Source organism: Myripristis murdjan, chromosome 6 (genome assembly GCF_902150065.1).
Source record: "Myripristis murdjan chromosome 6, fMyrMur1.1, whole genome shotgun sequence".
NCBI lineage: Eukaryota > Metazoa > Chordata > Actinopteri > Holocentriformes > Holocentridae > Myripristis > Myripristis murdjan.
Genome location: NC_043985.1, coordinates 17,724,688 through 17,740,401, shown reverse-complemented (window position 1 = coordinate 17,740,401; position 15,714 = coordinate 17,724,688). Strand labels below are relative to the sequence as shown.

The 15,714-nt window shown below is 41.4% G+C and overlaps 1 protein-coding gene across 1 annotated transcript; it reads right to left on the bottom strand.

Annotated features, from left to right (window-relative positions):
- Positions 1-1,409: 1,409 nt before the first annotated feature.
- On the bottom strand, positions 1,410-15,709 carry hps5 (HPS5 biogenesis of lysosomal organelles complex 2 subunit 2). The gene is made up of 23 exons (XM_030053794.1): positions 15,388-15,709; positions 13,743-13,872; positions 13,076-13,186; positions 12,898-12,962; positions 12,536-12,728; positions 12,123-12,253; positions 11,474-11,692; positions 11,322-11,393; positions 11,012-11,100; positions 10,536-10,714; positions 9,535-9,693; positions 9,219-9,378; positions 8,433-8,550; positions 7,814-7,960; positions 6,870-6,938; positions 6,147-6,748; positions 5,929-6,049; positions 5,687-5,836; positions 5,466-5,585; positions 4,251-4,364; positions 3,989-4,095; positions 2,711-2,996; positions 1,410-1,818 (listed from the first exon to the last, which is right to left on the bottom strand). The coding sequence occupies exons 2-23, from the start codon at positions 13,848-13,850 to the stop codon at positions 1,758-1,760; spliced, it is 3,381 nt and encodes a 1,126-aa protein (XP_029909654.1). The 5' UTR covers positions 13,851-13,872; positions 15,388-15,709; the 3' UTR covers positions 1,410-1,757.
- Between the last annotated feature and the right edge of the window lie 5 nt (positions 15,710-15,714).

Here is a 15,714-nt window from a genome sequence, read left to right as displayed (position 1 = left end):
GATGGGTTGAAATAATCCAAGTTAAAAACAGAAACTCACCATGAGTGCTGAGTCCATCTGGATCTCTAGACTCTCCAATCTGCGTGAAGAGGATTCAGGATTTCTATCACTAACTTAAGGCACTTAAACATGGCAATTCACATCGTACTCCTGTGTTGGTGAACTGCAAAGACTGCAACCCGTTTTGAGATCCAGCAGAGGCACATGTGTGTGGGTGTGTGCGTGTTTTGCTTGGAGCATCAAGCTTGCCATTTATACACTGGCAGCAGAGTCAACAGGTATGTGCAGAATCCCCTTATCTGTCCTTCTGGTGACAGGAGCGCAACATCAAACAGTGGACTCACTGCTGCGACCTAATAACCTTTAAAATCAAATTTACTTCTGTCTTCTTGCTCATGATGAAAAAAACCCTGTCAAATTCACAGGATGTCAAAGAAGTTAGCCACATTCTACCTGTCTATTCAAAGAACAGGCAAAACGCCTCATGGAAACACTTTGTTAAATGTGTAATTTTTTTAAATAATACATTTTGAACATATACATAAACGCAAACACAACAAACATGCAGCACTTTACAACTATTTCCTAATTTCGCCAACAACTTCACCAACTTCAGTTGAGAAAGGTTGTTGTAACAAAAATAAAAATGACATTCAGAAAAGTTCACCATCCACACAGCGATGTGCATTAATGGCAGACGTTTCCAAAAAGCAGTAGTTTGATAAGCAGCCTAATGAAATTTCAAAATGACAACATTTAAAATTCAGTTTTTTCGATGTTGGATGTTTTTCCTCACAAGTGAGTCAGTGTCCTCGCCACATGCCAAAATCTTCAATCTGATTGTCACCGTGCCAGCGCTTCCAATGACACAGGCAGGTGGGCTAAGGTGGGAGGGACGGGAGATAGGAGGGTGAGGGAAGAGCGGATTATGGGAAATTCTGATATGGTAATGATGAGGCTGAAAATAATGAAGCATTGAAGAGTTGGATAAAAAGGTTGAGATGACGGCAGCTTTGTTAATACAATACAGAACATGACTCATAAAGAAGGCTCATGTATGATATAAAACCCTTGAAAACACAAGTGTTCGCCTCTGAAGCCGCCCTCTGCGCGCTTCTTCCCTTTGATGTCCCAGGTGTGTGATACCATCATGTGAGTCATCAGCCTCATTTCAGTACGGTGTCATTAATATTATCTCTTCTGACCTACAACCAGTTCATTACACAACGTCAACGTGTTGTAGGAAGAGCCGCGGTTATTTACAAGAAGGAAAAAATTAAAATATTGCTTTTATTATCAATAGTGCATTATGAGCAAAACATGAAGGACAATCAGACTTGACTATTTGTGTTGACTGTAACCTTTTGTTCTGCAAAAATGTAAGGACAGAAATAACACTTTGGTTCATATATATTTTATTCACAGAAATATTAATAGGTTAGAGCATTTCAACATAATTATTTGTGCATTGTATTCACAGTTAACTTTTTTTTTTTTTTGCCATAACAGCACACTGATTTTGGCCTTTTGCATATATTAAGGGATCCGATATTTGATTGACTGTACATGCAAAAAAGCATTAAAAAAATTCAGCAAGGTGATTGACATCGTATACATGAATCTGGATTAATCTTGAACATGCGGTCCAGTTTCACAGTGATAGTAGTGAGTAAAAAGAAAACACTGTTTTTACTGATTTAGCTTGTTTGGCTTAGCAAAGCTGATCTCCACACAGGGTCGATGGTTTGTGGTTGGAGTTAGGCGTGCTGAGACCACAGGAACCGATCGCAGCGCTCAAGCATGGTCTGGATGATCGCCCTGAAACAGAAGACAAGACACGTAGGAATACACAGTCCACAAAATAAATAACACACTAATCACTATTTATGTTGGTTATGGTGAACTTGCCCTGTCCACTCAGTAACTGCAACCCTGATTCTGTTTCACCCTGTAGGCCCTTCATCTTTGTGACTCCAATGTAAAAACAATTCCTCAACAGCTCCTGCTTACCGAAAAGGCCTTGTGGAACCACTAGATAAATAGATAGATATTCTTCATTGTCCACAGATATGTAAATTTGCCTTTGACTTCACAAGTTGGTTAAAACACATCACAGTAAATTAAAATACATACAACAGAAAAAAAAAAAAAAAAAAAAACACAACATGCAGGCTATGTCCCATTATTCAGAAATGTCAGTTTGTTGTGTTTAATCTATTCCTAGCCTTTGAGGGATAAACCAAACCAACCCACATCAGAAAATGCACTCCACATCAGTCAAGGAAATCAGAACTCTAGATGAGGACTTCTGTGTTTGCTTTAGTACAACTACACTTTGCATCGAAAAACATCAGAAAAGAAGTGTGGGCACTGCAGCTCTCTCTTAAAACAATACTCCTCACCCCAAAACTATACATTTTGTATCATTCACTCACCCAGAAGTGGTTTTATTCATCAACTGTCTTGGCAAAAGTACGCTGGTTTGGGACCTGAGAGTGAAGACTTGTACTATGTTGTCCGAAGAATTTGATCTGGATGTAATCATATCTGGTGTTTGTCAAAGTTGCTGGGACCTTTGTTCTCCATGAGCCATACAGAGACAAAGCTTTTTGTTGGCCATTGAAGACAACTCAGGGTGAGTGAATGATACAAAATATACATTTTTAGGGTAAAGTTTTGTGACAGCTCGTTTGTAAGCACCCTGTCCCACCTCTGCCTCTTCTCAGCGACTCTCAGCAGCTCGCAGACCAGTGTGGAGTGAGGCGTCAGGACCAGCTGCACCCCACACTCCTCCAGGACCATCAGGGCGCGGTCAGGCCCTACGGTCCGAGCCAGTCTCAGGGTCAGATTCTCTGGGCTGATCTGTCGGCCGCAGTCTGCTGAGCCATTGGCCAGGCTGCTCCCGTTCAAACCAGCGGCTGGCTCTGCCATGCCGCTGCACTGCTGAGACAGCTGGATCAAAAGCTTCCACTCATCCAGGGTCTGGGGCACAACACCTGGAAAATAAAACAGGTGAGGAGGCAAATTAGGTGAATATAGTGATATATCTGGATTTGGGGTTTGGATCTTTTCTAGCGAACCTGCCATCAGGAATGTTACTACATGGGAATATGAGACAGACCTGGACAATGCACTCCAATTCCACTGCACTTAGACAACAAGGTGGATCAGTGGTTAGCACTGTCACTGTCACCTCATAGTAAGAAGGTCCTGGATTTGAATCCTTGCCTGAGCAGGGCCTCCCTTTGCCGAGACTGCATGTTCTCCCTGTGTTTGCATGGGTTTCTAGAATTGGACCTGGTCCCCAGACGCTGCACAGTGGCTGCCCAGTGCTACTAGTAATTAGGATGGCTCAAATGCAGAGAATTTCCCCACAAGGATTAATTAACAATAAATTAACTCAATCACTCTTTGAACACTCAGTACTATCCCTTTCCCTCATGATTGAGGATCCGGAAGGCACTTTTTCTTTTCTGATCCTCTGCAGGTCTGATTTGGACAAAACCTGAGGGAACGATGGATTTTGACACCAGGGTTCAACATTTTGAATATAACCCAGACTGTCCTGCCACAGCGCCACCGCCAGAAAAACAGGGCTCTAAGATTCATGTTCAGTATCGCAGACACCTCTGGGTCAAATTTGAGGAACCTTTACAGAATGATGTATTTTTACATCAATATCCGCTATCCACAAAATAAAAGTGATTGGCCAACCACAGCGCCATCAAGGGATAAAAGGTCTAAAAGCTTCAAAGGGCAATGTTTCAGACACAGCACATCACACAAAGAAAACCAAACCCAAAGTGACTTGCAGCAGTCATGGAGAATGTCATGGCCACTGCTGACTTGTTTTACAGATATGCCCCCCAAAACACGTAAACATGCACACATGCAAACACACAATTATGATTTATATTTCCAATCCTGTGTGGGAGTCAAAAAAAAAAAAAAAAAAAAAGAGAAACGGATTCTGGGAAGTGGTTATTACCATGTGGTTCCTCAAGCAGACTGATGTCGTCCAGCTGGCAGATGGTAGAGAAAGCCTCTGAGCGACGCTGCAGCTCACAGCAGAGGTAGAGGTAGCCACTCCAATATCTGCACAGAGCACAATATAACACACATTATTAAAACACGTTACACATTATAACAAACTAAACACATCCATAAATGCCACAAAAAACACACTGTTGTCACTAATTTCATTATTATTATTGTTAATGTTGAGGCCTAGACAAAAACATGTCAGGCACCCATGACTGCGGCAGGCCTCTGCCATCCACTGCTTGGAGGTCAGGTCAGCAGGGAGACGAATCAGGAGAGACAGGAGGCGTCCGTACCCCCAGCTGAAATGATGGGAGTGCCACCTACAACAACAGAAGTCACATATTCAAGGATGGAAATACAAAATTCCAATTACTTTTATTACTGTAACTAAACAGCTTTGTGTTTCTGTTTGTTGTGGTGTGTTTTTATGAGCATTTTTAGCCTGTAATTCTACTCTTGCTCAAGTATGCGTGAAGTATTATATTTTTAAAACTGTATTCAGTGCTCAAATGTAGTGATGTCAGTGGTTAATGTTCATCCGGTTACAGTATTGTAGGATTATGTTTGTTTGATTGATTGGTCAGATAGATCAGTAGGCGTGTTGGTTAGTTACTTATTTAGTAAAAAGCAAAACAAACATTATTGTAGTGATATCACTGAAAAAGCAGGATGAGCTTTACCAGCTTTTTTAACTATGGATGAATGAATCTCAAAATCTTGTTTTGGGACTGGGAAGTTTGGGAAGATTTAGAATGAACTTTTGGAGTCACAATTACATAAAATATTATATGGATACGATGGACATGATGTGTTAAGCTGAGCTGACTTGTTCAGATATAGCATCAGCCAAACCCAGGATTATTATTTATTATTTATTTTGTGCTGTTTTATTATTAGGACTCCATGTTTTCAGGTACTCAATAAACAGTGATATATTTCCCCTCCTTTTCCCTTGAAACCTTGAACAATATAAACTTTTACACAGAGCAGCAGTTTACATGGCCTGCTATACATTTATAAATGGTCTGTACAGAAACCACCACTAACATCCTAAAATTATTGCTTCAAAGTGGAACTATATACATTTCATGATGTACAGAAGATATGCAACAATGTCTGCTATTTAGTAACCTTAGGTTATTTCCTAATGTAGTTAATGTAGTAGTTTTATGTAACTTAGTAATATTTACTCCACGTACAGTGGCGCTGCAATGAGCTGCCCTTACTTTTACTCAAATTAGTTTTAAAGACAAGAAATTTGATTTCTATTTAAGTGAAGTTTGTTCAGCAAAGTAAACATACTTTCCTTTAAGCAGAATATTTTGGTATTCCTTCCACACCTGAACACACTGTTATTAGAATAACACAACAAAATGAATTAAATATCATTTCAAATTCTTCACATATTAACAGTATCAGACCTGGGCTTTCCATCCGGCGTTCGGGTGTCTGAAAGTTGAGGAGCATCATGGGTAAGTGCCAGCTCCAGCCAATCCTGTCGCAGTGATTCTGGTTGAAGAAGGGACCCCAAAAATGACAACCTATGGTGAAAAATCAAAGCAAGTTTTAGTAGCAAATATGGATATAATACAGCCGCTTCTCCTTTTTTAGCTTTTGTCTAAGGAGAAATTTAAAGATGTACCTTTGCTCCTCAGTCCGTGATTGGACAAGATTGTCCAAGTATGCCAGGAAGTGGCTTTGCTGGGCCATGGCCATCACATCAGCAGGGGGGATTGTGGGATAGAACTGGGAGAATGAGCGTACGGCCACCTCCCCGTGCTTCTCATACAGCCTTGATAATAACAAAGTAACTTACTGCCAAAGGATGTCACAATGTTTTTTGTATTTATTTAAAGAGTGTTGGAGGGAGGTGACTGCACTGACCTGTGTAAGTGAGCGAGGAGCGGAGGAGCACTCCAGGGCTGCAGCTCCCTCAGGCTGCGCAGAGATTTCAGCAAATCCCCTTTATGAATAACCTCTACCACCTTACTAGACTGAGTGAGATCTGTGCAGAAAGATAGACATTTCCTTTTTCAAATCATTTAGGTTTATAGAAAGTGGCCATGATTTTGGGTCAGGTGATGTAAGACTTAATGTCTGACCTAGCATGGCCTTGATGAAGGAGCTCTGCACCTCAGGCTGCTCCTGGTAACACAGCAGACACATTCTCCTCACACGTTCTTGGTCCAGCAGGAAGAAGTATTGGCGTAGGAAAGTTGTGCACCCTACAGCTCCATCACCTCTCTGATCGTCCTGGTTTCCAAAGCAGCTCAGCTCCAGATATAATGTGGCCAGCTGGGTGAGATCTGCCAGGAGATCTGATGGTAGAGGTCTTGGGGACACCACTCGTAGAGGCTGTGGAGGAGTCCCATTTGAAACTACAGGCACCTTCTCACTGGACTGACATAACAGGTGATTCTCACTCAGGTCGTCTTTCTCTCTGAGATCTTCTGTCTTTTCCTCTGTGACACTTTCCATCGGTTCTTCTGACAAACAGGAGGATTCTTGTAATTGCTCTGAACAGGCACTTGCATTGTCCTTCTCCCACTTCTCCTCTCCTTGCCCATCCATATTCGAATGATCCCTGTCGGCTGATCCCAGCTCTTCAGGACCGAGAATTCGCTCCAGCACTGGCAGCCACTCCAGCAGAGTTTCTCTCAGGCAAGCTGGCTCCAACAGCACCAAAGGATCCTGTATCTGGGAGCTAATGTTGGTGAAATGCAAGATTGAAATACCAGGGTAAAAGTCAGCTTCCTTGACAAAACTGGAAAAATGCACATCACTTTTTGCAGGCTGCATTCTAACAAAGTGTTGCCCGTACTTACATAGCTCGTTCTGTTGCTGATCGAAGTTCCTGCATGTCAGTTTCAGTGTTCAGCATTTCCACGTAAAGCCTGTGTGATAAACCACAAGTCAATGTCAGGTGTTGTAAGATAAATATGATTCAGTGCAATTATTTGTTTTTGGTGTTCAATAGTAGTGGTGTAGTGTTCAATAGTAGACTTAAAGCCAGCAAAATGGAGAAATTAGTATGAACTCACATCTATTTGATGTCACTGAAATGATGAATGAATGAATGAATACTTTATTTTCGGTCATACATTATAAGGAACGATACTTAACACTTTGTGTGAAAATACAACAAAATATTATCCTACCTGTTCACACTGATCTAATTCACCTTACAAATTTACCCACCAATAACCGAAAAAAGGAATAAGCTGAAGCCCAAGGCTTATTTTTGCCTATCCTTTACAATCCATAAAATAAGCCAGAGTACCAGTATCACAACAGAAAGAAATATGAAAAAAAGTACTCTAAATTATAATCCTTAATTATTTTACATGTTTTTTTGAAACTCAGCGGAGAACTACGCATCTTCAACTCATCACTGAGGCCATTCCATAATTTAACTCCCAAAACTTAAAACAGATTTGTGTTTTACATTAGTTCTCACTTTACATGTTTAAAAACAGGAAGGCTTTTATTCCTAACTCGATGATTCTGACCAACAAAATTGTACAGCAAGGTGTTTCCCAAGATGAAAATCCCTGCTTACAAAGTCCGTGAAAGGTAGCAGTCTGTATGAGAATAATTTTTCTGAAGCATGACGTAGTTAGCGAAAATAGTGAATTTCAAAACTCTTAATCTCACCTTGTCTACCCTTAATGCTATTGTAATACTCTAATTACTACTAACACCTACATGTCTGAAAATGTCTGAATTGTGTTTAGTCTACCATGGACCTTTAGTCCAACTGTGTACTTACTCGTTTTCCATTTCCTCTGGCGTTGGTGCTGTGGTGGCTGACACTTCGACTTGTCCCCCCTCTCTGGGGTCAGGCCGCGGCCAGAGGTCAGAATTCATCTGGAGGGTGTTAATCTTCTCTGTTGTCTTCTTAACAAAACTAGAGACACTGTGAGGAAGAAACCGAAATCAAACAACCTTTTGCCATGAAGACAGAATAATTAAATCATCTCACCACTGAAAATGCGAGCTGTTACGCCAAAAAAGGGGGAGTATGATCAGCATACCATTTCATGGAGCAAATCAACGACTGTGATGCACTGAAATGAATGTGTGTCTACACAGATGGTAAAAGTAAACGGAAAAAAAAAAAAACAGACTGCATGTAGGTTTTCAATGGAAAAGGGAAGTAAGCCATGAAAAACACAGCTGCTCATTGAATGTAAGTTAGTGTAGTAGTGTCGCTCTGCTTAAGAAAAAAGGAGAAAAAAGTAGTTTCATCAATACTGAAAATAGCTCTGTGTCTCAAAGCCACACACTACCGCTGGATCCTCTCAGGCCTGTATGGCACGGAGGCTGTGTCACATTCCTCTGTGCAGCACTACTATGGTATTTGTAAGTCACTTCTCTAGATGCTTCACCTGTCTTTGACAGCCTGCAGTGCGATGCGGGGGGGTTTGGGACGGAATGAGAGGGGGAGGTGGAACTGCAGGCCGAGCTCAGATCGCTCACTCTCCAAACGCTCACTGCCCTGCGGATCTGAATAAAGATGGGGGCAAGAGCCAGAGGAAAAACAGAGATGGACGGAGCAGAAGGAGGGGGGGTGATGAGGAGAGGACAAAATGCAAGCAGATGGAGCAAAGGTGCCACACACCACTATAGAGAGAACATAAATGAAATACTGCACAATAAAAAACAAAATGGTGATATGTACAGAATACAATGAAACAGACAAGAAAGAGACATTAACAGTGCACAAAAACGAAGATTATGTTCATAGAGCACGTCAGCCTTCATATTTATCATTCAGTCCTTACAGCCTGAGATGCAGTACGCCAAGGTGTGTTACTACTCCAATGGAACAGTGACAAACATAAAAGGGTGGGTCGATATGGCAAAGGAGATTTAATCATTTAAGTGAAAAAATATTGTCCCTCACATGATTCAATTTATAAAATTTCTGGGTAACATGTAAAACATAATCATAAGCTGTAAAAAATGTGGTGTGAGAAACATCCAGAACATTCTGGGTTGGAGTTTATCTTAAGGTTGATAAATGATGATAAATTCATATAATTCAAAAAAGTAAATGATAGGACTTGATTATGTTACATTTAATTATGGAAGCATTCTTTTTTTTTTCTTTTTCTTTTTCATTTTCAGCCTAGGTTTGCAGCTGATGTTCAAAAGCACGACCTGCTCCTTACCATGGTCCACCTGATCCTCTTCCTGCCCAAAGCTAAATTCCTTGAGCCGCTCCTCCTCTGACATTGATTGGTTGATGAGGGAGCTGGTGTCTTCATCTGACTGGCTTCCTCGGCGGCTGATGACACGATAAATACCACAGTCCAGGACATTGAAGCTCTCCTGGATCATAATGATGCGAGTATCAGCACACTTGCATGTGTGAACAGATTCACAGAAGCTGTCTAGTAAGCAGACTTCAGCGAGGTTGGGGTAAAACACTGAAAACTGTTTATAGAGAGGAGTCATCTACAGCAGATTAAGGGCACTCAAACCTACGTGTGAAGAGATGCTGCTTCTACGGCTGCTTGAGGCGGAGTCCAAAGGTTCTAGCTTAGCGATTACTTCCTCCAACTGGCCAATTAGCTCCAGGTGTGTGCTGGAACTGAACTGGGATCTCAGGTGTTCAAGGCGGTCAATCGGAATTGATTTCCTGGCCTGAATTAAACATGAACAAGGCTTTCATTTAAGGATATTTCCAATGAACCAGTGTAAAAATCTGTAGCTATGTGTACATCCAGAACTCAACTCTTGACCCCAATACTAGAGCAACCTAGCTTTTTGTGAACAAATGTAAATGTCATCATTTGGTTAGAAAAACCCAGGTAACCTCATGCTCTGACTGTGAGAAACCTGGTCAAGATGCCTGACATTGCTCTGATATTAAATGGGTGACAGTGGCAAGTCAACACTCCTTTCAACAGAGACTGCTGAAAAGCGACATGGCCCAGTTACGCTTCATTTCCCGTATTATGTCACATGGGTTCAATACTGCTGCCCCACTACCACTATTATTCTTGTGTCTCATGGTCACTAAACTAAATACTGAATCTGATTTTCAGACGACACAGATCTTCCCCATATTTTTACATAAAATTTGTATTTTTTAGAAGAACAAATTGGGTGAAAAGTGAGGTTGTTTGAGACCTAATCTGCTTCAGCTGTTGGTTCTCCCTGCCACAGAGCAGGGAGCACCAACTTTTTTCATCTGCATCATCTTCCATTAATGGACTATCTTTGTTTTCAATTTTGGTCTTTGACACAGATTACTATTAAGGTTATTGTTGTTTCCCATGCAACAGGACTAACCTTCTCTAAGAGAGAGTAGTGGCTGCACCTTTTCTTTTTGTGTGTTGTCTGTTCAGGTGGGAGGATTATAGGATGCTAAACAAAAGCGGTATCAAAGGTTCATGTGAACAGATTAAAATCCAAACTGGAGTACGACTGATGGCCGGGTTACTCTGTGCATGTAGCCAGTGTGAGTGTTTCATCCGTCTCACCCTGCTGGGGATGATCATGTGCTGGAACATGCAGCAGACAGTAGCGGCCAGAGGCCAGGACTCCCTCCGCAGCAGCCGCTCAACACAGCGCTCTGCAGACAGCAGCGACAGGTGGGACAGATGTCCGTTTCCATGGAGACAGAACAGCTCACTGCGGTAGACTGCAATGTCAACCACATCTGCAGGACAAAAATGAATTAATAATAATAATAAAAAGGGTTCAATAATCGAGGGTCACAATAATCCAAACAGGAACAAAAGGACTTCCTAATTGTCATAAACTGAAATGATAGTTCAAATGATTTTGCGAGTCACAATTACTGTCTTCATGATATCATGAACAAAATTACTTCACTGCACATTTGGATTTGGTCTAACATCTTGATGACTTTCAGCAAATTTTTTAAAGAAAGTAATTATTTCAGGGATGCCAGTATGACAGTATTTTTGCATATCAATTGTGGTACGACACGCACCTTTTATTTCAGCCCACAGAAGTACCTGGCCGCTCTGAGGTGTGAAGATGTAAATAGCCGAGTCTGTCCAGGTCAGCAAGTGTTGCTCTCTGTGTCAGTAAATAAAATGTATAATTATTGACTTGTACACTGATTGTTTGCTTTTTTAAAAAAAAAAAAACAGCTTTACTGTTTTTGTCTCCAAAGTCATAGTTTGGATACTTAATTTAATATTGTGAAGCCTTGCACTGAATAAAGCGCATGTTAGAAAAATTAGTTGACAGACAAAACAGTCCCGATGATGAGGTATATAACAGATATGCAACGTTACCCCAAGTAGAGCAGTTTTGGGAAAGCGATTGACTGGGGGCTCTTCTGTGCTGGGTTATACTGTGGCTCACTTCTGCAGGTGACAGAGGAACAAAACATAAATTAAGCGAAATTAAGTGTCAAAGAAAAGAGGATCTAAAAACAAGAACTTGCCTGTAACTGATGAGAGGCACTGGTGGACAAGCCAGCAGCTGTTTGAACTGATGGGTGCTCAGGACCTCTCCATTAAAAGTGGCCTCCCATATTCGAGACCCTGGCCGGGCACAGTACAGCAGAGGGGGCTGACCCACTGTTGCTCCCCTGCTTTGTGGGAAAAAGCAAGCTCCATACTCGCCATCACGCTCCTTGTTTCCAACACGCCAGAACTTTTCCCTGGTGGCAGGTAAACAAACACAAAGACAGGTGCTCAACAAAAAACAACAGGAGCAGTGTCATGTACCAATGCCAAATTATCAGCATTTATAAACACATAGAGACACTTAAGACAGAAATGTTCAAGGATCCTCATTACAAAAAAATTACTTTTTTCTGCATTCCGCCATTTTAACACTAAAATACATTTTACAAACTATTATAGAGATGTAAATGAAAATCATGATAAAAATTACTTTCATAAGCTTTGGCTTGAATTCAATTGAAAGCACAAAATTTGTGCTGAACAACCCTTTATATATCCACACAATTCCATCATGTCTAATGTATAAACAGAGATTCGGTGTCTTGCTCAGAGCGGATACTTGCCTCCACGGGGCAGCTGCCCTGCAGTCACATTAGAGCTTCATCGTACCAGAGACAGACTCACCTCTCCGTGTCACACAGGTAGCACCGGCTCAGAGAGGACACCAGCAGGCGGCCATCTAGGTACCCAAGCTGAACTACACGTGAGTCCACAGTGGTGATGGTCTGAACGGGGAAAATGACAAACGCTGACCCCTAGGATTTAATGAAAGGTTACTGAATGAATAAAAAAAAAAATAAAACATGGCATTAAAATGGATATGGATGTGGCAAAGAATGATTAATATAAAGGGCTGGCACACAAATGGTACAAAAGAAAAAGTCAATTTTGTTGTCAATTTAAAATATATAGATGTTTAAGAAACATAAGAAACAAAAAGTCTCAAGTGATTATGGTGATTTTGACAATTCTCACATTAAATTGTGTATTGTCAGGGTGTTATGGAGGAAAGAAACAATGTCCAACAAAACAAATACCTTGCCCAGCTTGGAGGATCCTGCACGCAGAAAGGACACCTTCCCTCCTGAGTCGCCTACAAAAACTCGGAGAGTGCTGCTGTCCCAGCAGAGAGAGGTGATGGCCTGTCCCCTGTGCTCCCACGACACGCTGACTCTCTCTGGACGGCCCCGCCGCTCCAGCTGCAGCTCCCACACCACCACCAGGCCCTGACTGCACCAGAGACCAGCAGGCAATCAGACAGGAAACAGATCCAGGGACAAGGACAAATAGGAGGTGAGAGAGCTGGAGCCATCGTGGCATCAGATGACACGGGTTCAATTTTTCTATGAGTGTAAATGAATATAAAACATTTATTTGCATCATAGATATTCTCTATAACCTTGTTGCAACAGCAATGAAGTCTTCATCGTGAGGGCAGCATGCCACCTGAGTGATAGATCCCTCCTAGGGAAAAAAAAAAAGAGCCCGTGTTGGATATCATATAAAATTATTGATAGGACTTGTACCACCAACAGCCATGATAATATTTCAGTACAAAATGCACAGTCATGCAGTACCTTGTGAGTTAGGATGAGTCGCTGTTTCCAGCCCTCTCTTTGAATGAGGTGCAACCCCCCTGCTGACGTTCCCAACGCGAGCCACTTTCTTGACACTGCTAGGCAGGTACACTGTGACATAAGAGATGTTCACCTTTTAATAGACTGGCCTAGCCTGTTAAATGAAACTTATGTTACATGTTTTGTGAAAAAAATGCACCCTTATATACTCTTGCACTGGCAGACATCATAATTTTGTGACGTTCAATGTGTCCAAGGACTTACTTTGTATTTTACATTTTCACTGTCCCCACTTTGCCTCACCGTGCCTTGCGTACTATTAATTCAGTCTGTGATTTCCTACATTTCCCAGAAAGACGTTCTACAACCCCGGAGAATGGCGCAAACTTTCTGCTTTTAATCAAAGGTGAGTGAAAAGGTAAGAAAATAGTGATGTTTTAGAAAGCTGAGAATTTTTTGTTTCACCAGCTGCACAAAAATCTTATTAGTGAACTTGCTGGGTGGATTTTTATCTTGAGAAAAAAAAAAACCTACCCCCCACAGTTTAAAAGTCTAAACATTATTTACTAATACCAGACAGTAAAATAATAATAATAATAAAAAAATCTGTGTAAGATTTTATGATGAATTACTGACGTTGTGTCATGTGATGTGACATGAAACCTACCTTGAGCCTGCCAGAGTCTAAGCGGAGAGCAGACAAAAGAGGATCAAGGCAGTCAAACTCGGCCAGTACATGGCTGCAGTTCTCAGGCACGACGGTTAGCAGAGGCATTTTAACCGGTGACACTCCACGACTGAGAGAAAACGAGAGTCAGTGAAAAAATGTGAGGGACTTCAGAGGAACTACAAAACTGGCCTTTTCCTGCCGCCCTCCTGACAAATATTTCCTAGCATACCACAGCCCTCAGCTGTCTGGCATCATATGACTTTCAGTGTACCTACCCTCTAAAATTGAACAGCCATGACTCCACTTTACACCAGTGGTTGGTTAGTCAAATACAATAGCCTTGTAAAACTCCTGCACAATTTGATCCTCCTCTAAATGTTGTATTAAATGTAGCATCACTTAAGGGATCTTTTAATTGGTTGTAATTTACTTATGTGTAATGTGTAAGTCTTTACTATGTGTAAAGGTTAACGGTTGGAGAGCTGAGTTACAATATTACACATAACATCAAAGATTAGACATTAGATCAGTTTCACTACTAAGCTGAACAGAGAAAAGGGTGTGACTTTAATTTGGTTGTGTTTTAGTTATGAATTACTGCACATTATCTCATGCAATGCTCTCTGTGCTGAATCATGCAAAATGGAGAAATGGCAGAGGAGAACTAACAGATCCTTGATCCTTAAAAAGTTGACCACTGTGAGTGAAAGCGGAACTCAGTGTGGCTCATCACAAGAACCAACAGGTAAAAAACTTTGTGAACTTGCATAAACAAAAATCAAAAGTAGTGTAAAGGAAAATATTCCTCAAAAAACACTTAACCTCAGGAGTGGGTGAAAAGTAGCGGTCAGCTCTGACCTTTTGTTTATTTGTTTGCACTAATGACATCAGGAATGGGTTAAAGATCATATTAACCAGCCATATAAACAGTCTAGCCATAAGGAATTCATATTTGTGCACACTGTAGTAACACCAAATTGATGTTAAGTTATATAAAGATGAGAAAAAGAAGAAGAGGATCAAATGCTTTTAACTTAATATCAATAGACTTTGGATGTGTGCAATATTGTGGTCGCCGACAGCAGGCAGGGGCAGTACATACACCATAGATAATTTTATTTACCAATATTCTTTTAATATCTACAATCCGTCTTGGTGAGAGACTCTCTTGCCACCCGATGCAAGCAAGCAAACAAACAAACAAACAAAAACAAAAACATGAGATTCATTAGGCTGTGGGTGGCCGGGCTGGTCCCGTGCTGCCTGATAACAGTAAAGTGTATCGATTAAAGTGATTGATCAGAAGCTGCAGGCTGAAGCTGTGGGAGGAGCGCGCACCAAAACAACGATTCACTGCACTGAGCATCACGAGACCCCCGTCTGCTGATACTGATGCTAACGTTCATGTGAAAACAAACACTAACTTAACATGTCTGGCAGCTAATAAACGTTGAAATCCAGGCGAACCAGCGTGAACAAGAACAATAAGGCGTTATGTTGAATTTACGTGGTTAAATATTTAGTTTAATGTGGCGAGTGACCGGTCATTCAGCTGATTCGTGATTGCGCTAAGTTAGCAAACAGGCTAGCTAACTTGGACTGTGATGTTAGCGCTCCGGCACTATTTTGAAGTTCAACTCACCAGACAAAGAGAGAAACCCGCTGTTTACAACTCCACGTCAAGCTGCTGTCCTACATCCCAGGCTTTATCCATTTTTTTTTATACACGCTCTGAGGATACGGTGTCATCCGGCAGCCGACCTGTCGCCGCTCCATCTGTGCGGCCACTTCCTGAAAGCGCCGTCACGGCTCCTCTGTCGCGTTTCATCACCAAACATTAACCCCAGATAAAGCCAAGTGCATTGTCCAGTGTTACACGCTATTAGAAAGCATAAGCAGCTCTTAAAATTTTCCTCACAAAAAAAAACAGGCTTGTGCACGACTCTTAGGAAATACAACCTGAAATGAC